General features: G+C 41.7%; 1 protein-coding gene across 1 annotated transcript; it reads left to right on the top strand.

Annotated features, from left to right (window-relative positions):
• Positions 1-332: 332 nt before the first annotated feature.
• Positions 333-1,492, top strand: LOC110712670 (ran-binding protein 1 homolog a-like). The gene is made up of 3 exons (XM_021891139.1): positions 333-731; positions 920-1,071; positions 1,191-1,492. Exons 1-3 carry the CDS (start codon positions 688-690, stop codon positions 1,313-1,315), a joined length of 321 nt encoding a protein of 106 aa, XP_021746831.1. The 5' UTR covers positions 333-687; the 3' UTR covers positions 1,316-1,492.
• The last annotated feature ends 19,645 nt before the right edge of the window (positions 1,493-21,137 follow it).

Below are 21,137 nucleotides of genomic sequence, written 5' to 3'. Positions count from 1 at the left end.
GACACAAATAACAGTCTTATTTGCGTCACTCCTTCAGGGACAAGTGACACAAATGAGTTTGTGAGTTATTTGCGTCACTTCTTTAATTAGTGAGTGACGGTAATGGTTAATTTACATCATTACATTTAAGTTATTTGTGTCACTTCTTTAATTAATGAGCGACGCAGATAAGTATAGGTTAGTAAATAATTCTAAATTTTCTACCCATCTCGCCATTTGTTGCTGCATCCAAATTCGATATACCCACAAAAAAATACTCTTGCTACCCATTTGTTGCTGCCTTTAACAACGGAATTCAACACAACAATTCGACAAAACCAAAACCCCGGAAAAATAAAAAGATCGAAGCCAAAAATCTTCCATTTTCGAGCACAAAATCGAACCAAAACCCCCAGCAAAATTGAACACTAAGCTAAAAACCCCATACCAATCGAGCAAAACCCCCCCAATTCGAGCAAAAGTTTGATATATAAACACCCAGAAAATTCAACCCCTGCAAACCCTAGAAAATCGAATATTTTCTATCAAAAAAACCCCCCAATTCGAGCAGAAATTCCAACCTCAACCCCCAGTAATTTCGAACCCTGAAAACCCCAGAAAAATTGAACATTTTTGAGCCAAAAACCCCCCAATTCGAGCAGAAATTTGAACCTAAAACCCCAACAAATTTGAACCCTTGTTTTCTTTATGATTTTTGTTGATTTAATGGTTGAATTTTGCCACAATCCCAGGTTTTTTTTTGCCCTGATTTTTAGGGTTTTGTGTTATTCTTAATTAGGTTCTCTTCAATTGTTGTTTTCAATGCAGTTATTGATTCAATATTTGAATTTTGCCTCTAATTTAGGGATATGTTCGGCTTTCTAGGGTTATTGTGATGTTTTATTATTTCTAATTGTTTGTGTTTTGGAATTGTTATTAGAAAAGCGAAGCTTTACAGATTTGATAAAGAAGAAAATCAATGGAAAGAAAGGGGTACTGGTACAGTGAAGTTTCTAAAGCATAAGGTTTATGGGAGAGTTCGATTAGTTATGCGGCAATCTAAAACTCTTGAGATATGTGCTAATCATCTGAGTATGTGACTTTATTTCTGTCATTTGTTAATTGTTCTGGGTTTTTTTTTTGTATAATTATTGTGTGAAATTGCTTGAATTAATGAGTTTTTTCTATGAATGATCAATTTGTATTTGTAGTTATTGCGGGTATGATGGTTCAAGAGCATGTCGGGAATGAAAAATCTTGTATGTGGGTTGCTAGTGATTATGCTGATGGAGAGTTAAAGGAGGAGATGTTCTGTATCCAATTCGCATCGATTTGATCTTAAAATTTTTGCTTGAAGAACCATAAACATTGAATTTGTTAATTTGATCTTAAAATTTGCTCATTTGCGTCGCTCATTTATAGTGTATTTGCGTCTTTTCTATGAGCGACGCAAATGACTTTCAAATCATTTGCGTCGTTCCTAGGCGCCTAGGCGCGACGCAAGTAAGAGTTATTTGCGTCACTCCTTTATAAACAAGTGACACAAATAAGAGTTATTTGCGTCACTCCTTTGTAAACAAGTGACGCAAATAGATGTTCTTAGCAACTTCTTGTTTTTTATTTGCGTCACTTGTTTATAAAGGTGTGACGCAAATGACTTACTAGACAATACAAAAGTGAGTTATTTGCGTCAATTGTTTGTTTAATGAGTGACACAAATGATGTGATTTTTTTTAATTATAATAATTTCTTGTATATGTTTGTAGTACCTGTTTCCCTTGGTAGTGGTATAACGTAATATGCTAACGCCAATAATTGAAATTAAAATGCAATATTAATGAATGCAAATGTAAATTTTGGCAGAGTTTCCTTTGTATTTTGGCCTACCCATAAAATTGGGAATGACGACATTATATTAATGTAGACACCTAAAAATGTCTCCCCAAAACCAAACCCGATGATGAACGACCTTTCACCGCCACTATTGGTCGGGTTCAGTATTTAATCCCGAGAGTGCTTAAAAAATCGTATTTTATTAAATTCATATTTTTGAAAAATCCATGGATTAGTCTTGATGTTTGGTAAAAGCATAGTTTTAATTTCAGCCTAAACTTATTAATTAATTTTCAGCCCAAACCTTTTTTATTTTATTGTTTTATTATTTATTTTTGGCCCAAACCTTTTATTTATTTTTATTTAATTATTTTCTTATTTTAGTCCGAATAATAAAAGTCAGAAAAGGCCCGAAATTATCAATCGACACTTAAAAAAGCCGAAGGAAATTAGGGTTAAGAATGTAGTTAGACGGAAAATGGACTGGAAATTCCCGCGCCACGGCAGACTGCCACCGTGTCACGGGAATCCTTCCCATCTGACGGTGGGATTTCCCATGACACGGGAGGTTTTCCGTGACACGGGACATTCCGTGTCTTTTTCGCGTAAACCCTTGACACGTTTTCTTTCCCGTTTTCTAAAAATTTCCCGCGTCACGCCAAAAGTGTACCGTGTCACGGGAATGTGTACCGTCTGAAGGTGGGGCTTCCCGTGTCACGGTACAGTTTGGCCGTGTCACGGGATACTTTTTTAGGGTTTTTATCATTTTAGGGTTCCGTGTGCTCCCTCAGCACATTTTCCCTATAAATTACCCCTCATTTCTGATGTACGGGGCACAGAGTAGTTTTATGATTTTATTTTCTCTCTTCTATGCTATTAGCCTAAACACTAGCCTACCCTTTTCACTTCAAAATTCCTTCTTCAAGTACTCAAAGGAGTCCATATTTTACTCGAGGTTCTGTCCTTAAACCAAGGCGCGAAAGGTAGAATTGTTTGAGGGTTTGGTCCCAAAATCAACTTTATTTTAATTAATTTAATTTAGTTATTGTTTTATTTATTTCCTTGAAGTTACTAACTCGTTTATTATTTTGTAGTTGCAAACAAACAGAATCGAAGTAAGGATCATGCTCCTTTTATTTTTATTATTTTTCTAACGATTTTATGTTGTTGGAATTGTGATTAATTTGGTTTTAATATTAATGTTGTTCTATTATATTTATTGATCACCATATTGCATGTTTAAAGGGAATATGTAATTGAAAATCACGCCTAATAAGATAATTTGGACAACCGGTTTAGGATCCTTTTAATCTTATTATTAATTGAAGTGATCACCAATATTTTAGAATTATGTGTGCATTAATCTTAAACCAATTTAGTTAAATAATAGTTTGGAGCGAATTGAATTATTGTTTTTATGCCTTTGAGAGCACATGAATGCTTTTGAATATAAGAATCGAGTAGAGGCCAATACGGGCGAATGTGACTCCATGACTCACTTCGTACCATCATCCCCGATCCTCGTTTCGTGGTTCCGAACCATATGGAGTTAGTAATCTCATGGATTATGAATGGGGTGTAACCTTCACGGGTCAATCGTTGTTGCCTTCGTTGTCCCTTATTCGTGGTTGCCTTTTATGATCCGTGAATGGTTTACAAGTTCCTTAAAAACTTGTTGGCGGCTCCCTACTTTCCTTGTCCCAAATCGTATTATGTCAATTCCTACTTCCTATGAGTGCCAAGCATATTCACCACATGCTTTTTAACGTAGGCGCACTTCGAGCGACGCCTACAATTTGGCGACTCCACTGGGGAGGATTCTTAATTATTTATCGATTTGAGTGATCGGTATTTAACTAAGATGAGTGGATGAGACTTGAAAGATTCTTGAAAAAATATTCCTGTGATTAATTTGGCATTTTTGCATCTGCATAGACGTTTTAACGTCGCGTTCAGGTCTGTCCCGTAGGAAAAATTGGATAACTTGGTTATGCGCGAAGGAGAACAGGGCACCAGTCATATTTTCTGACTGCCGTGCCACGGCAGAATCATCCGTGTCACGGTATAGTGCACCGTCTTACGGTGCACAGTACCGTGACACGGGAATTTCTGCCGTGTCATGGCAGTCCTAAAATCAGTCCGGTGGCTTATTTTCTTTCCTCACAGTCGACTTCCTTCGATTTTTCTGAAAACACGTATGTGTTCTACATGCGTTTTAGCCCCGGGGGATTTAAGCTCTATCGACCCAAAAACGCTCACGGCAATAAGGGTTCATCCGAGTTATTAAATCCACCCAAACCATGGAGTTGAGTTCGATTTCATCACGAACTCGCGGAGCCGCTCGTTGACATACACCCTCAAGGGAGGCTGCCTTGCTAACGTGTCCAAACTCTTAACCATGGTACCCTTTTGACACCCTAAGCTTGACCAATAGTTGAACATAGATCTCGACTCTAGGTTGCGAACTTTTTTTTACATCATCGTGCCTAAATGCTATGTGGTTGTTTGGTGCTAACCCTCATGTGTTTGCTCTTTTGTTTAACCCATGACCGAGGGTTTTTATTCTCACATAGTAATTAGTACGGACCTAAAATCGATTAAAATCTGAAAAAATCACAAAACTGACCTGGAACTGCGCACCGTGTCACGGCATGTTTTGCCGCGCCACGGTTAACAGTGCCGTGACACGAGGAAGTCTACCGCCTGACGGTAGATTGCACCGTGTCACGACAGTCTGCACCGTGACACGGTGCCCAGGAAAGTGTCCTAACAGTCTTTTTCTCAATTTTTGTGCGAATGCTGTGTCTAGTTTTGTGTCGTGTCTAGCTATACGGTCAAAACACGCGTCTATAACCTCACCTAATCACTCACATATCGTGTTCACACACTTTTTTTTTTAGTCGTGCACCACTTTTTGACCGTATTTTAGGGAAGTCTCGTTTTTGTGTCGTTTTTTTTTTTCGGAGTAAGTCGGATGGTATCCTCCCATGTAGATTGTTAATAATAATAATAAAAAAATTCTTTTATAATCCGGATAGGTTAAGGTTAAGTTTGGTCAATAAAGGTGTGTTTGTTTCGGTGTCACATCACTTGGTCAAGAAGCAGGGGTAGATTGTTACGGTTCGAGTCCATACCTCAACAACCTCTTATACCAAAGAGGCGTACAAGGAAACCACCTCAATCATCTCCACAAGATCCATCTCCAGTCTACTTTCAACCAATGCCACTAAGGAAGACATTGAGAACCTCAATAGGACAATTGAAAGATTGTCTGACATGATGCAGACACTCACCACTAGAGTCAGCACTGTAGAACAAGATAATCAGAACAATGTCACTACTGCTGCAATGGACAAGATTAAGGAAAATATGAGCAAGATTTTTGAAGAGTTCACTTATGTGGAACATCCTGTCGCCTCTTCGTCTATAAGAGACAAGCTTCCTGAGAAGTTTTCCACTGCTGACATTCCCAAATTCAAGCCTACTGATAATCTGCTTTTCCATTTGAAGGCTTTTTCTGGAACTATGGCTCTTAAGGGAGTAGATGTGACACTCTTCCCTACGGTGTTCCCTCTTTCCTTAGAGCTTGCCTATCAACAGTGGTTCTATTCTTTGGAATCCAAACATGTCACGACTTGGGAGGATGTTGCTGAAAGCTTCATGAATCGTTACAAGTGTAACATCCAGGCCAAGACTTCTGAACGTGAACTCTTCATTCTCAAACAGAAAGAGAATGAAGGCTTCACCACTTACTTAAGCAGGTGGAGGGAAACAGCTGCGCTCCTGGTGGATCCCCCCAAGGAGAAAGAAATGGTTCGCTTGTTCATTGCCAATCTGACTCATAAGTACAAGCAACAGTTGAAGTTTCTGCCTCTGAGTACCTTTGACGCTGTATACCATATTGGAATCAATATCGAAGATGAACTGATGAAGTCTGTTGGTAGCAACAATAACAACAGCACTTGGAAAAACAAGAAGAACGACACTCCTTCTTCTTCGTCTTCTAAGCCCAATAATGCTACCAACAATATCAACATCAATGATGTGCTGGCCCTTAATGCTCCTCCTCAAAGATTCCAAAGGCAAAGGAGGGTTTATATGCCTTTGGGAATGACTTATGATGCTGCTTATGACCGTTTGCATGGTCAGGGACTGATTATGCCAATCGGACCATTTCCAGAACCTCGACCTGAGAATAGGACCGCTAGCTATGACCCTAATGCTTATTGCAAGTTTCATCAAGGCAAGGGTCATAACACTGAGAAGTGTTGGAGGCTAAAAGATGAAATCCAAGACCTGATTGATGCTAACCAACTTCCTGTCCCTCCAGGGGGCAAGAAGCCTAACATTCAAACAGGTCCTCTTTCTGATGCTTTGGCTATCATGGGAGATGAAGTCTCCTTTGATCCATCAATACTCATTCAACCTGTGAATGAACCTCTGCCGGAAGTTGTATTTATCTCAAGTACTGAAGAAGTGAATGGGGTCTGGGATAGTGATGATGAAGACGTCTATCTCAAAGACATAGCATGTTCATCTCTTGGCACTAGTGAAGATGTTTGGGGGGACCTTGAAGTCAAGGTTCTCACCAGAAGTGGACGGTTGCAACAACCTAACCCACTTACACCTCCACCTCCACCACAATCACATCCGATAGTTGATCCCATCGACCCTGTGAACAACGATGTGGTCAAACAACTGCAAAAGACCAAGGTGGAGATGAATGTATGGAAGCTTTTGGCCACTTCCCACGAGCATCGAAAGGCTGTGATGAATGCTCTGGTGAAAATAGAAGTCGATGATGACATGACTCCTCAAAGATTGGTCAACTTTCTTACTACTGAGCTGCCAAGTACTAGCAATCTGATTTCCTTTTCTGATAAGGATCTACCCCCGGAAGGGGACCAACATAATAAGGCCTTACACCTCACTGTGGTGTGTAGGCAGATGAATGTTCCCATGAGCCTGGTTGATAATGGCTCTGCAATCAATGTGTGCCCACTCCGTACTGCAAAGAAGTTGGGTATAAAGAATGAAGAATTGACTCCCTCCACTCAAGGGATTCGAGCTTATGATAATACTCGCCGTCAAGCCGTGGGTACTATCATACTGAATATAACTACTCGGGCCATTGAACGTCGCACCAAATTTCAGGTGGTGGACATTAAGGCCTCTTTCAATCTGTTTGTAGGATGCCCTTGGCTTCATGAGCTAAAGGCGATTCCGTCATCGCTTCACCAAAAAGTGAAAGCCATAGTTGGAGGGGTTCCGATTACTATCGATGCTTCTCCTATGCACATTCAAGTTATTGATACTCCTATCGTCCATGTTGAACATGACGAAGAAGATGAAGATCTTTGGGGGTTTTCACTAGATGATGTTCTCGTGATCGAAGAGGAGGAAAAGTGCCATCTCGACTTCGATCCCTATTCAAACACCAGTATCAATGCCATTCTGAAGAAGCAAGGTCATTTCCTTGGAATGACCCTTGGACTCAAGAAGAAAATGGCTGAATCTTGGGGCCATCCTGGTGCGCTCAAGAAGGATACTTTCGGCTTGGGATTCAAGCCAACAAAAGAAGATCTGAAACGAGCTGCATTGAAGATGAAGGCTCGCAATAACGCTCGAATCACGAAGACGGAAATGGCCATGGATCCGTATCCGTTCACCCTCAATGGCCAGTACATAAAAGAAGGGGAAGACTTCCCATGCTATGAATTCCCTGAGCCATTCGTCCATGATGGGATCCGTGAACCAGGATTCGAGGTGTTCCTCGATTGTGACTTCGTTGACGAAGACGAAGAGCTCGTCACAACCGAGAAGCCAGCTAGCCTGAACTCTGATGATCTAGGAATCAACCTTCTTTTTGGAATGGAGAAAAATGAGCCCAAGACGGTCCGCAATGATAACTCCGAGCTCGTTCAAGCTGTCATAGCGAACAAGGATTTTGACCCCTCCGAGTTAATCGTCCTAGCTGACAACATTTCAAGAGGATGGCGCAAGACATTGAGGATCACTACGCCGAGTGGAGAGAAGTTGGAAATAACCGCTGGCGAGGGTCCTATGTTTGATGAGTCTGAATCGTCTGGGTCCGAGTCCGAGTCTGAGTCTAAGTCTGTAGACAAGTCCTTAGAGTCTGAGGCCGACCCTCTTTCTGCTATAGAGTTCAACCCTAAGTCTCTTGTTGAGTCCTCTCTTTCTAGTCCTTATAATTCTGGTAAGGTCGCAGCCGAACTTGCCTCTCTTGATGTATTAGCCAGTGAATTCAATAAAATGAGTACCTTTGCTTACGATGCGTGCCATTCCCCTAGCCCTGATCAATATTGCTTTGCTAATGATAAAAATGACAAAGAAATAATAAAAGCAATGGAAGAACACGAAAATAAAACATCAGTTATTGAAGATACAGAAACAGTTACATTTCCAATGATACGACTGTTAAAGAAGTAAAAATTGGATTAACACTAAGTCAAGATGAACGCAAAGAGCTAATTAACTTGCTTAGTGAATTTGTTGATGTATTTGCTTGGTAATACCAAGATATGCCAGGAATTGACAGGGATATAGCTTAGCATACAATACCACTCATTCCAGGTATGAAGCCTGTCAAACAAAAGCTGCGCCGAATGAAACCAGATGTGGCTCTCAAAATCAAGGAAGAAATCAGGAAGCAATTGGCCGTAGGTTTCATCAGAGTATCTAAGTATCCGGAATGGATAGCAAATGTGGTTCCAGTTCCAAAGAAGGATGGAAGGGTCAGAATGTGTGTTGATTACAGGGATCTCAATAAAGCAAGCCCAAAAGATGGGTTCTCTCTACCTCACATTGACATTCTGGTCGATAATACAGCAAACCATGCACTCCTGTCATTCATGGATGGTTACACCGGATATAATCAGGTATTGATGGCCGAAGAAGACATGGAGAAAACCACATTCATCACGCAATGGGGTACATATTGCTATACGGTAATGCCATTCGGGTTGAAAAACGCGGGTGCCACCTACCAAAGAGCAGCTACAGCATTGTTACATGACATGATGCACAAAGAGGTAGAGGTCTATGTCGATGATATGATCGTTAAGTCTAAAGATCGCCCAGGCCATATTATTGCCCTGCGCAAGTTCTTTGAAAGACTCCGCAAGTACAACATGAGATTAAATCCAGCAAAATGTGCATTCAGAGTCACGTCAAGCAAATTACTTGCATACGTGATCAGTTCTCGAGGGATTGAAATAGATCCTTTGAAAGTAAAAGCGATCATGGCCATGCCACCACCCAAAAATGAGAAGGAGATTCGAGGCTTCATTGGAAGGTTGCAGTATATAAGTAGGTTCATATCAAAGCTCACAGCGATATGTGAACCTATATTCAAGAAGCTTAAGAAGAATGTCCCAGTCACATGGGATGATGATTTCCAAAAGGCTTTCGACAAAATCAAAGAGTATTTGGCAAAACCACCCGTGCTAGCGCCAACAATACCTGACTTTCCTCTTCGACTCTACCTTACGGTCACAAGAGAAATGATGGGGGCAATGCTAGCACAAGAAATCGAAAGCAAGGAGAATGCAATTTATTACTTGAGCAAGAAACTTCAAGGATATGAGACGCGATACACACCACTTGAGAAGTTGTGTCTCGCACTTGTATGGGCCACATAGAAACTAAGAAATTACATGCTCACTCATACAGTCCATGTCGTGTCCAAGATGGACCCTCTCAAATACTTGTTCGAGAAAGCAACGCTCAACGGCAGATTATCAAGGTGGATAGTCAATCTGGCTCAATTTAACTTGAGATTTGTGCCACAAAAAGCCATCAAAGGTTCTGCAGTTTCTGACTTCTTAGCAGACTTTCCGCTAGAAGAAGCTGAAAAAGAAGAAGATGAGTATGATTTCCCTGACGAAGATTTACTCATGACCGAAGATGATAGTTGGACGCTCTATTTCGATGGAGCTTCTAACCAAAAGGGATGTGGTGTAGGAGTCTTGCTCGTATCACCAAATGAAGAGCACGTCCCAATTTCCATGAAGCTCGACTTTGATGTCACCAACAATGCCGCAGAATATGAAGCATGCATTTTGGGGTTAGAAACAGCTGTCGCCTTGGGAATTAAGAAACTCAGAATCTACGGTGATTCTTCACTAATCATTAACCAAATCTCCAAGAGATGGAAAGTGAGAAGTGAAAGTCTCGCTACGTATCAAGCTCATTTAGAAACTCTCACGGAGCAACTAGATGAAGTGGAGTATACGTATTTGCCAAGAGAAGAAAACCAATTCGCCGACGCACTAGCTAAATTAGCATCAATGGTGCGAATTCCAACTGATACAATCAGAATGCCACTGACCATAGAAAGAAGATATGAGCCGGCTTATGTTCATGCACTTGACGATGAACAAGAACCACAAGAAGAAGATGAAGAGCCATGGTATACATACATCCTTAATTATGTGACAAAAGGAGAATACCCTCCTAATACCGATAAAAGGGCACGCCGTGCTTTGAGGCTCCTGGCCTCACAGTATGTGCTCATCAGGGGAGAACTCCACAAGAGAACTGCAATGGGAAGAAATCTCTTATGCATAGCCAAGAAAGAAGCACATAAAACCATGGAAAACCTTCATGCTGGTATATGTGGAACACACATGAATGCAAAGATGTTAGTCCAAAAGATTCAACGACAAGGTTACTATTGGACTACTATGGAGAGAGATTGTCACGAATACGTCAAGAAATGTATGAAGTGTCAAGTCTATGCAAACTTACAGCATGTTCCACCTTCGCTTCTCTACACGTATACAACTCCATGGCCTTTCTCCACTTGGGGCATTGACATCATTGGAAAAATAACACCACCAGGACAAGGGGGGGCATGAATTCATTCTCGTAGCAATCGACTACTTCACCAAATGGGTCGAAGCTGCCTCATATGCCAAGCTGACGGCAAAACACGTAGCTCAATTCATTGAGAAAAATATCATATGCCGCTATGGGGCACCACATGAGATGATCAGTGATAATGGAACACATTTCCAAGCTGAATGCGCAGAATTATTACAGAAATAAAATATCAAGCATCACCAATCATCATCTTACAGACCACAAACAAACGGAGCAGTCGAATCGGCCAACAAAAATGTGAAAACTATCATCGAAAAGATGACAGAAAATTACAAGGATTGGCCAAGTAAGCTACATTTCGCCCTTTGGGGTTATCGAACCTCTGTTCGTACATCAACAGGGGCTACCCCTTTCTCTTTAGTCTATGGAGTTGAAGCTGTACAACCAATCGAGCTCGAAATCCCTTCTCTTCGAATCGCATTGGAAAGCCAACTAGATGAAGTCGACTGGATTAGAGCAAGATACGACGAACTGGTCTTGCTTGATGAAAAACGCTTGGCAGCTTTGCATCATGTCCAAACCTACCAACAGCGTATGGCACGACGTTTTAATAAAAAAGTCAAGACCAGAAATATCAAAGAGGGTGACCTAGTGCTTAAGGCACTTCGTAAAAATGTGTTAAATCCAAGAGGAAAATTCAGACCGAACTGGTCAGGCCCGTACATTGTTAAATCCATCCTGTCTGGCGGAGCGGAATAATTGGTAGACATGGACGGTAACAGCTTCCATAATTTAACCAACTTGGATCAACTCAAGAAATTCTATGCCTAGTCACATGGGTTCATGACCCAATAGAGCTACGTTTGGCCTGATTCCTTTTTAGGATACGTAGGCAACCCCTCAAGGGGGCCCGGCCACTTTAAAATAAAAAATTCCTCCCTCTGTTGATCAAATATGCGCGTCAGTTCACCATTGCGTCACGGCCAAAAAAAAAAAAGAAGGAAAATTGTCGCGACACGGGACATCCCACCGTGTCATGGTACTGTTCACCGTGACACGGTGGGCCTGAACGAAAAAAAAGGGGAAGGGAAATTCCCGTTACACGTGATTTTATCCCGTCTAACGGGAGAAGTTCCCGTGCCACGTCATCTTTTGTCGGCAAAAAAAAAGGGAAAATTGTCGTGACGCGGGAATTTGTGCCGTGTCACGGGACCCTTTCACCGTGACACGGTGGAATTTTAGTTTTCCGTTTTAATTTTAGAATAGTGGCGCATTCGTTGCGGATTCATTGTTTGAGTTTTTATTTTCGTTCTTCCATTGCGTCCGACTCCTTGACTCGGATAAATAAATAATAAATAAAAGTCATTGTAATTTTTATTTTTAAGGCTGAAATAAATGTGCTATTATTATGCGACTACAAGTATTGGCATCATATGCCTTATTTTAAATAAAAATTAAATCATAAAAAGCAAAGCACTATTGATCTAATCTCTCTTCACTTTAGGAACATCCTTCTCTTGGTCAATTAGGTCAGCCTTCACCATTAATGTGTCTGTCGTAGCCCGAACCGTCACACCCCTAGTCGAAATTTCACCCCTTTCACCTTTCTTGAATTTTTTCGGTTGTTACTCCCTATAGACCATCTTTTCTTTACCCTTCCCTTTCACATAATTCTTCTTTCTTGGCATTATAGGAGTCTTAAACTCAATCCCTTGTGTTCTCGGTCCTAGACGATCTTTAGGAGGAGCTTTCTTATTTCCAAGACGACTCTTCACATCAGACTTGCGTGATCCGAATCGTTCCCTCCTACTTCTAGGGTTCAACCATGCGTTGTATGTACTAGATAAAGGAGGAGGAGCTTGGTCACTTGCAGAAACGGTCCAAAAAGGTCTTCCAATCCAATAAGCCTCGTACTTGTGAACATTACTTTCATGCAACGATACTTCACGAGGACTATCGTTATAGCGTGGAATTACTTGTTCAAATCCATACTGCCGCATCAGTCGAGAGGGACAATAAAAGGTCAGTTTGGAGATACTAGGAATACGACAATATGGAGTTTCATTCGTGCCAACCATCCTAGTAAGCCTCCATCAAGGCACCACCCAACGAATGGAAAATTTCCTCTTTGCAAAGAAATTTTTCCAATCTTCATACGACATGTTCGCAAAGTAATTCTTTTTCATGCGGACTAGGTCGTTAGGGCCATATTTTTCAACATCGTCGGGGGCTTCGAATAGTTCCAAACGCTCCATCAACCAAATCTGCAAAAAAAAAAAAAAAAGAAAAGAAAAAATCAGTCGAAAAAAAAAAACGTGTAAAATATTCCCGTGACACAGGATTTCATCCCGTCTGACGGGATAAGTTCCCGTGTCATGGCAGCAAAAAAAAAATAAAAACGTGTAAAATATTCCCATGACACGGGATTTCATCCCGTCTGACGGGAGAAGTTCCCGTGTCACGGCAACAAAAAAAATAAATTATCAAGCAGATTCCCGTGACACGGCAGGTTTTGCCGTGTCACGGCAGACACCCACCGTGACACGGTGCCTGTTTTGTGTCACGGGGGCTACTCGGAGCGTATTTTTACCTGCAGTAGTACCAGAGAGCCCTTCCTGATGGCTTTCCGGTCAGCTTTTGCCTCGTCAAGGCCACGAAATGTCTCTCCAAGGCACGTCGGCATAGGAGATCTTCCATATTCGACATGTTCAAGCACAGACGCTAGACAAGCATGTCCTACCCTACCGTTTGCAAATAAGAGCTTGCTAAACATGCAAAAAATATATGCCCTTCTACGATATACATGATAAGACTCAGAGATAGGGCGATTAAAATATAAATTAGCAAGTTTTTCTAAGTCGACTTCATTACCACAAATAATTCTATTCAAATCTGGATCTGTTAGATTCAGATGGCGTTCAAAATCTTGGTAATAATATTCACGTAGGGTAGGCATGGCAATAAGATTTCTAGCAGGAAATCCGAAGATTGCGCCGAATTCCTCCGGCAAGGGACAAATTTCATCATAATCAAATTTGAAATAGTGTGTTTCTGGACTCCAATAATCTAATGCTGCCCTAAGAAAATCATGTTCAATAGCTTCGTGTCGCAGGGCTAGCAAACCCCTGACATGAAATAATTCTAACTCTCTTTTTTCAGCATTGGTCAAAGAATAAGACCAGTCGCGCAATGTATTATCAAAATTCTGAGACATGATTATTGAAATATGAAATTCTAAATTATTTTGTGTTTCGTAATTATGCATATCATGAATAAATTGGTCTTATTTTATAGCAAAAGCGCTCGAAACTGCCCAGAATTTATCTTTTCATACGCGTAAAACACACCGCTGAGTAATACGCGTCCCGTGACACGGGAAGTTCCACCGTGTCACGGGAACTTTTGCCGTGACACGGCAAGTTCTGCCGTGACACGGTACACACTGCCGTGTCACGGCACTTCACGCGTTTTCTTTTTTCATCTTTTCCCGTATCTATCCGGATTTTTATAGTATTTTATCTTCACCGTCTATTTTTCAGTTTTTCTGAGAGTTTTATTTCTAATAAAATTCTCACTTTTTTTTATCTATATTCTTGTTATTATTATTATCTTTATTTATTCATCACTTTAAGATTTTATTTCTTCATCACTTTATTCAGTTTTTTGTCTTTTTATTTCTTTTTCTTTTGGGGAAGGTAATTTTATTTTTGCTTGTCTTTTTATTTCTTTTTCTTTTAGGGAAGGTCGGTACCCTCCATTACTCCACTTATGTTTTTTTTCGTCGCGTCATTAATAAATACACAATCACACGCAAGGAGTCTCAAACACACACTAACACACAATAATAAATACATAAACCGTGAATAATGTACAAAGAGTCGTAATAAATAAACATGTCAGGTGTCTAGTATGTACAAATAAAAACCCTCGGTCAAAAGTCCCTAGAGCCAGAATCAGTATCGTCTCCATCTTGTGCATATGGGAACGGCGAACCGAAGAGTCCCTCCACCATCCGAGTACAGGGAGTAGTGTCCCTACTAGTCCCTGTAACCCCAGCGGTAGCCAAGCTCAAGGCAGGACCCGTCCAGCCGAAAAAAAGTGTAGACTGGCCCAAAGACACTGGAATAGTTGGTGAAGGCATCGTCCCATACAGCGGAACTGAGAACAAGCCCGACACCGGTGGAGGAATCCCGGATAATGGAGCTGAAAACGAACCAGGATCCAAGGGAGTCAAAACAGACCCAAACTCAGGCTGCGGAGGCTGCGAAAATGACTTTGGCGCCCCCTGACTCTGGCCCGGAAAGCGCTGGGAAGACTGAGGCTGCTGCCACTGAGCCTCCTGAGTAGTCTGAGGCTCTCGCTGAGAATGAGAACGCTAGGGAATCTCAGGATATCGTGTACCACGACCAAGCTCCTCCTCGTCCGAGCCTCTAGGCCTCGAGCGCGAGCGGGACCTCCGTCGCTCCTGAAAGATACAAAATCAAAAGGTGTCAACAATGAAAAATAAAACAAATGGTAGAAGTAAAAAATGAATGATACCTCAAGAACATCGCTAGAGCTCTGACAACTCGCACCACGCCGAAGCTTGATTTTGCAATACTTCAGGGCGTCAACCAGCTTCATAAGTCCCATCATCTCCGGGCGGTTAGGCTTAGGATAAAACAAAGAAAAGTCAGTAACAAGCAGTGTTAAAAAGGTTAATAATGCATCGAAGAAAACTCACTAGCTCAAAGACCTTGGGCAGAGACTCCTGTGCCTGCCTATAACCCTCTGGCGCGTCAGCAATATGGTCCTCTGTGATACCAATCGGCCCTGGATAGCGAACAGACTGAGGAGGAATCTCGATCCTCCCCACAGGGCGAATAGTCGTCTGAAAATATGGTCGAATAATCAAGTTATTCGACTATTTAAAATAGAGATTAATAAAGAAGATCCTCAAAAGAAATCATACCTCAGGAAGACGGGGTGGAGCAGCCAGAGAGGGGAAGCAAATCCCGCGCATAGTCACTCTCCATGTGTACAAGCTCCTGCCATGGAAAAGTATAGCGCTCTCCCCTGTTGATCAACTCTCTGATCAAGCATAAGTCCAACATCAACTCTGGTGGAGATGAGGGCACCACAAAACGATCGCCGCTATGCTGACGAACGACTCGCTCCCCCAAATACCAGACAAAGCGTCCGGTACCAACCAAAATGGTGCGGTGCGCAGAAAGACGCAAGGCCTCAGGTAGATCAGTCATCCCGGCCCAAGGACGATTTTTGACATCAATGGCAACCTGAAAACCATAAAAAGTCAGCGTAAAACAACAGAAACAACGTCAGAGGGAAAATAACAGCAACAAAACTGATTCTTACGCCGATAGAAGACGTGCCTCGGCGTAGCAGCCCACGCAGTGCAGGGACAGACTCCACCCGTGACTCTCCTCGATCACGCCAGCTGGCCCCGACAGGGAAATCGTGGACCGCTCCACGACGCTGGCGAGGAGCCAAGCCTTGGAAGTACTCGTAGAACCATAGCTGCGATGAAAAGTAATCTTTAGCACATGAGTCGAACAAGTTAAAGTGAAACAAAAAGGGAAAAGATCATCACCTCTACGACTCTCCACAGACCATAGACAGTGATGGGAGACTCGTCATTCAGCTGCCGACAGCCATGACGTAGCGATAAGAGGAGATCGGCGTATCCAAGGCTGGCCCAGCTATAGGATCCTATCTCATGGATCCTGACCAGAGCGGGGAGGTAGCAAAGGAGTACACGTGAACTCCTATCGGGAGAAAGGGTCATAGAAATCAGGATCAGGATGAAAATCCGCACTCGCTGCTCAGCCGTCGTATCCTCCATGTCGAAGCCACGAGCTAAAACTGAAGCCAGCTCCGATCGTCCGCTCCTAGGACCACCTCAAGACACTGGTCGGGACCTGATGTACTGAACGATCGGACCCAACAAATCAGCTGTCTCAGCCGATCCCCAAGACAGATCAGACATCTGAGCTACAGCCCGGTCGGTGAAGCGTAACCCGCTGATCATACTGAAGTCTAGGGGGGTCACCGTCATCTCCCCCCAAGCAAAATGAAAAGTGTTGGTAGTATCCCAGAAATACTCCAACAATGCGCGAACGACCGTCGCACCGCAACCCCGGGGGTTGCGAAACCCTACAACTGCCGTATAGAAATCTACTAAACCAGCCGATTCCCATAGGGCGCTCGTAGCAGGATCCCTCGTAATGATCTGGTGAAGTCGAGGGATCAAATCGCCGGCTCCAGAACCGTGGTGGCGAAGCGTGCCATCGGCTGTGCCGGAGAGTGAGCGATGAGAGACATGGTTTTCACGGCAGAAAACCAACTGGTCTAGAGTCCACGGAGGTGGAACCCACCTACCTCTACTCGCGGATGCCCGAGGCTCGGACTCTAAAGCATTGTCGTCCATACCCTCAGGAATGGTGGGAGTGTCCTCCCGAAAAGCCCGACGCCTGCCGAGGGTAGAAAGATCGCAATCTCGTCGCCTAGGAATGCTATTATAAAAATCTAAATACTTAGCATCATTTCCTATGTTATTTAGTTATTGATTGAATTATACGCTAAATTTTTACCTCCAGGCTAAAAATTGGCAAAATTATGGTATTTAGCTTTTCCATGACAAACTAATACTATATTTCTCCTAGCCGCATGATACTATGTTCTCCATGACGATATAGTACATACGCAAAATATTTTTCGAAGTTGCACAAAAACAATGAATCAACACATCATGAAACACTTCACCACCGTTTTTTCACCATTTCAAGTACAAAAGAAATAACATGAACATCATTTCACAAAGTAGTACCCAAAAATGGTGATTTGCTAAATTCTCCATCAAATCATGTAATTTTTGTCTCAAATTTCTCACAAACACACATACATACATATACAAGTAAAATCATGGCAAGAATTTCAACATAAAACCTCAAAATAAAAAATCCCCAAATTGATTTTTAAGGGTTTTTTCATGAAATTACTTATGTGAAGCAAAATTCAAGACAAAAATCAAAGGAAACTTACATGAATGCTTGTAGAGGGTCGAAAATGAGAAATCACAGCAAAATTGGTGAAAATTCGAACTCCAAAAGCTCGAAAAAAGCTCCGGCCACCAACAGAACGCCGCGACAAGGTCAGCAGAATCCGTGACACGGCGAGGCTGTCCCGTGTCACGATAAGCTCAAAAAGCGGCGGAGCTCCGGTGACCCCGACGGTAGCTCCGGCGGAAGACAGCAACAACAACATCAAAAATTAGCAGCAGCAACCCGCAGCAAAAAGTAAGAAAATTAAAAAAAAAAAAAGAGGAGAGAGAGAATGTAGGAAGGCCGCGACACGGTGGTGGAAACCTGCCGACGGGAAGACAAACCGAGCACCGCTGAGCACTCGACGAGACACGGCAACCCAAGGAAAATTTTTGAACTTTTTGGAGTGAGAATCAAATGAGAAATGGCAAAATGGTGAAGCAAAAACGTGAATTTAAAGTAAAAAAGTAGCCGTTGAAAACCCCGTTCATCGTGCCACAGTTACCGTTATTGTGTAACGGTACACTGACGACGTGGCGCGCTGATTCACGTTGACCAATTCAACAAAAAAAAAAAAAAAAAAAAAATCAGAAAAAAATATTCCCGTGACACGGGATTTTATCCCATCTGACGGGTGGAGTTCCCGTGTCACGGCAATGTGGTGACGTGGCACGGCCCTGACATTTTTTACCATTTTGAATGATTTTTCGAGCTTATTGGGCGATTATTTTTCGCTAGAATTACGCGGAAAATTCTAACTGATATTTAAGGGGGACTAAAATTACCATTTTACCCCTAGCAAACATCAAAGTCTATTTTTTGGCATTTTAAGCACTTAATATGGTCGGATAATCGGCTTAAAATTGTGAAACAGATCTGCGGCCCACGTTCGGGGATAATCGAACCATCATAGACTTACAAATTTCACCAATACTTGGCTTTCCTCAGGCTTGGAAAGCGTTATCGGTGGGTTTTTCTTCAAGTATAGAAAACCGCCAAGTCGGCTTTCCTCAGGCTTGGAAAGCGTTACCGGTGGATTTTTCTTCAAGTATAGAAAACCGCCAAGTCGGCTTTCCTCAAGCTTGGAAAGCGTTATCGGTGGATTTTTCTTCAAGTATAGAAAACCGCCAAGTCGGCTTTCCTCAGGCTTGGAAAGCGTTATCGGTGGATTTTTCTTCAAGTATAGAAAACCGCCAAGTCGGCTTTCCTCAGGCTTGGAAAGCGTTATCGGTGGATTTTTCTTCGAGTATAGAAAACCGCCAAAATCTTTTGTCGGCTTTCCTCGAGCATGGAAGGCATTATCGGTGGATTTCTTCAAGCATAGAATGACACCAAATTCGTTTATCCGGTAACTTTCTTCAGGCTTAGAAAGGTACCAAACTCATCTGTCGATTTTCCTCAAGCATGGACAACATTTCAATATACGTCATCCAGTGGATTCCTTCAAGCTTAGGAAGCTGCCAAATTCGTTTGTCACCGATACACTGGTGCCAGATACGTATTCTATCCCTTTATTCTTTTATATGTGGAACTAACATTTTTCTGCAGGTATCGGCGTATACAGAGTGATTTAAGATCGCAGAACGTCTTAAATCATTCTCCGTCCCTATCGGCTACTTTGACTATCGTTTTCGAAACTGACGTTTCTACAAACTCAGTCAAAGTGGGGGCTTCTGTAGACACCTAAAAATGTCTCCCCAAAACCAAACCCGATGATGAACGACCTTTCACTGCCACTATTGGTCGGGTTCAGTATTTAATCCCGAGAGTGCTTAAAAAATCGTATTTTATTAAATTCATATTTTTGAACAATCCATGGATTAGTCTTGATGTTTGGTAAAAGCATAGTTTTAATTTCAGCCCAAACTTATTAATTAATTTTCAGCCCAAACCTTTTTTATTTTATTGTTTTATTATTTATTTTTGGCCCTAACCTTTTATTTATTTTTATTTAATTATTTTCTTATTTTAGCCCGAATAATAAAAGTCAGAAAAGGCCCGAAATTATCAATCGGCACTTAAAAAAGCCGAAGGAAATTAGGGTTAAAAATGTATTTAGACGGAAAATGGACTGGAAATTCCCGCGCCACGGCAGACTGCCACCGTGTCACGGGAATCCTTCCCGTCTAACGGTGGTATTTCCCGTGACACAGGAGGTTTTCCGTGACACGGGACATTCCGTGTCTTTTCCGCGTAAACCCTTGACGCGTTTTCTATCCCTTTTCTAAAAATTTCCCGCGTCACGCCAAAAGTGTACCGTGTCACGGGAATGTGTACCGTCTGACGGTGGGGCTTCCCGTGTCACGGTACAGTTTGAACGTGTCACGGGATACTTTTTTAGGGTTTTTATCATTTTAGGGTTCCGTGTGCTCCCTCAGCACATTTTCCCTATAAATACCCCCTCATTTCTGATGTACGGGGCACCGAGTAATTTTATGATTTAATTTTCTCTCTTCTATGCTATTAGCCTAAACACTAGCCTACCCTTTTCACTTCAAAATTCCTTCTTCAAGTACTTAAAGGAGTCCATATTTTACTCGAGGTTCCGTCCTTAAACCAAGGCGTGCAAGGTAGAATTGTTTGAGGGTTTGGTCCCAAAATCAACTTTATTTTAATTAATTTAATTTAGTTATTGTTTTATTTATTTCCTTGAATTTACTAACTCGTTTATCATTTTTTAGTAGCAAACAAACAGAATCGAAGTAAGGATCATGCTCCTTTTATTTTTATTATTTTTCTAACGATTTTATGTTGTTGGAATTGTGATTAATTTGGTTTTAATATTAATGTTGTTCTATTATATTTATTGATCACCATATTGCATGTTTAAAGGGAATATGTAATTGAAAATCATGCCTAATAAGATAATTTGGACAACCGGTTTAAGATCCTTTTAATCTTATTATTAATTGAAGTGATCACCAATATTTTAGAATTAGTGTGCATTAATCTTAAACCAATTTAGTTAAATAATAGTTTGGAGCGAATTGAATTATTGTTTGTATGCCTTTGAGATCACAGGAATTCTTTTCAATATAAGAATCGAGTAGAGGCCAATACGGGCGAATGTGACTCCATGACTCACTTCGTACCATCATCCCCGATCCTCTTTTCGTGGTTCCGAACCATATGGAGTAAGTAACCTCATGGATTATGAATGGGGTGTAACCTTTACGGGTCAACCGTTGTTGCCTTCGTTGTCCCTTATTCATGGTTGCCTTTTATGATCCGTGAACGGTTTACAAGTTCCTTTAAAACTTGTTGGCGGCTCCCTACTTTCCTTGTCCCTAATCGTATTATGTCAATTCCTACTTCCTATGACTGCCAAGCATATTCACCACATGCTTTTTAACGTAGGCGCACTTCGAGCGATGCCTACAATTAACAACCTGTTCAATAAGTTTACATCTCAATATCATTAACATTATACTCATCATCCCA

Source organism: Chenopodium quinoa, unplaced genomic scaffold (genome assembly GCF_001683475.1).
Source record: "Chenopodium quinoa cultivar QQ74 unplaced genomic scaffold, ASM168347v1, whole genome shotgun sequence".
Taxonomy (NCBI): Eukaryota; Viridiplantae; Streptophyta; class Magnoliopsida; order Caryophyllales; family Amaranthaceae; genus Chenopodium; species Chenopodium quinoa.
The sequence above is the reverse complement of the archived record's forward strand: the minus strand, read 5'-3'. Positions and strand labels throughout refer to the sequence as shown.

Excerpts from the sequence above, each read along its gene's own strand:
- LOC110712670 (XM_021891139.1), top strand. The coding sequence starts at position 688 with ATGATTTTTGTTGATTTAATGGTTGAATTTTGCCACAATCCCAG. Across the intron at positions 732-919 it reads GAATTTTGCCACAATCCCAG|AAAAGCGAAGCTTTACAGAT; the intron begins GTTTTTTTTTGC and ends AATTGTTATTAG. Across the intron at positions 1,072-1,190 it reads GATATGTGCTAATCATCTGA|TTATTGCGGGTATGATGGTT; the intron begins GTATGTGACTTT and ends TTGTATTTGTAG.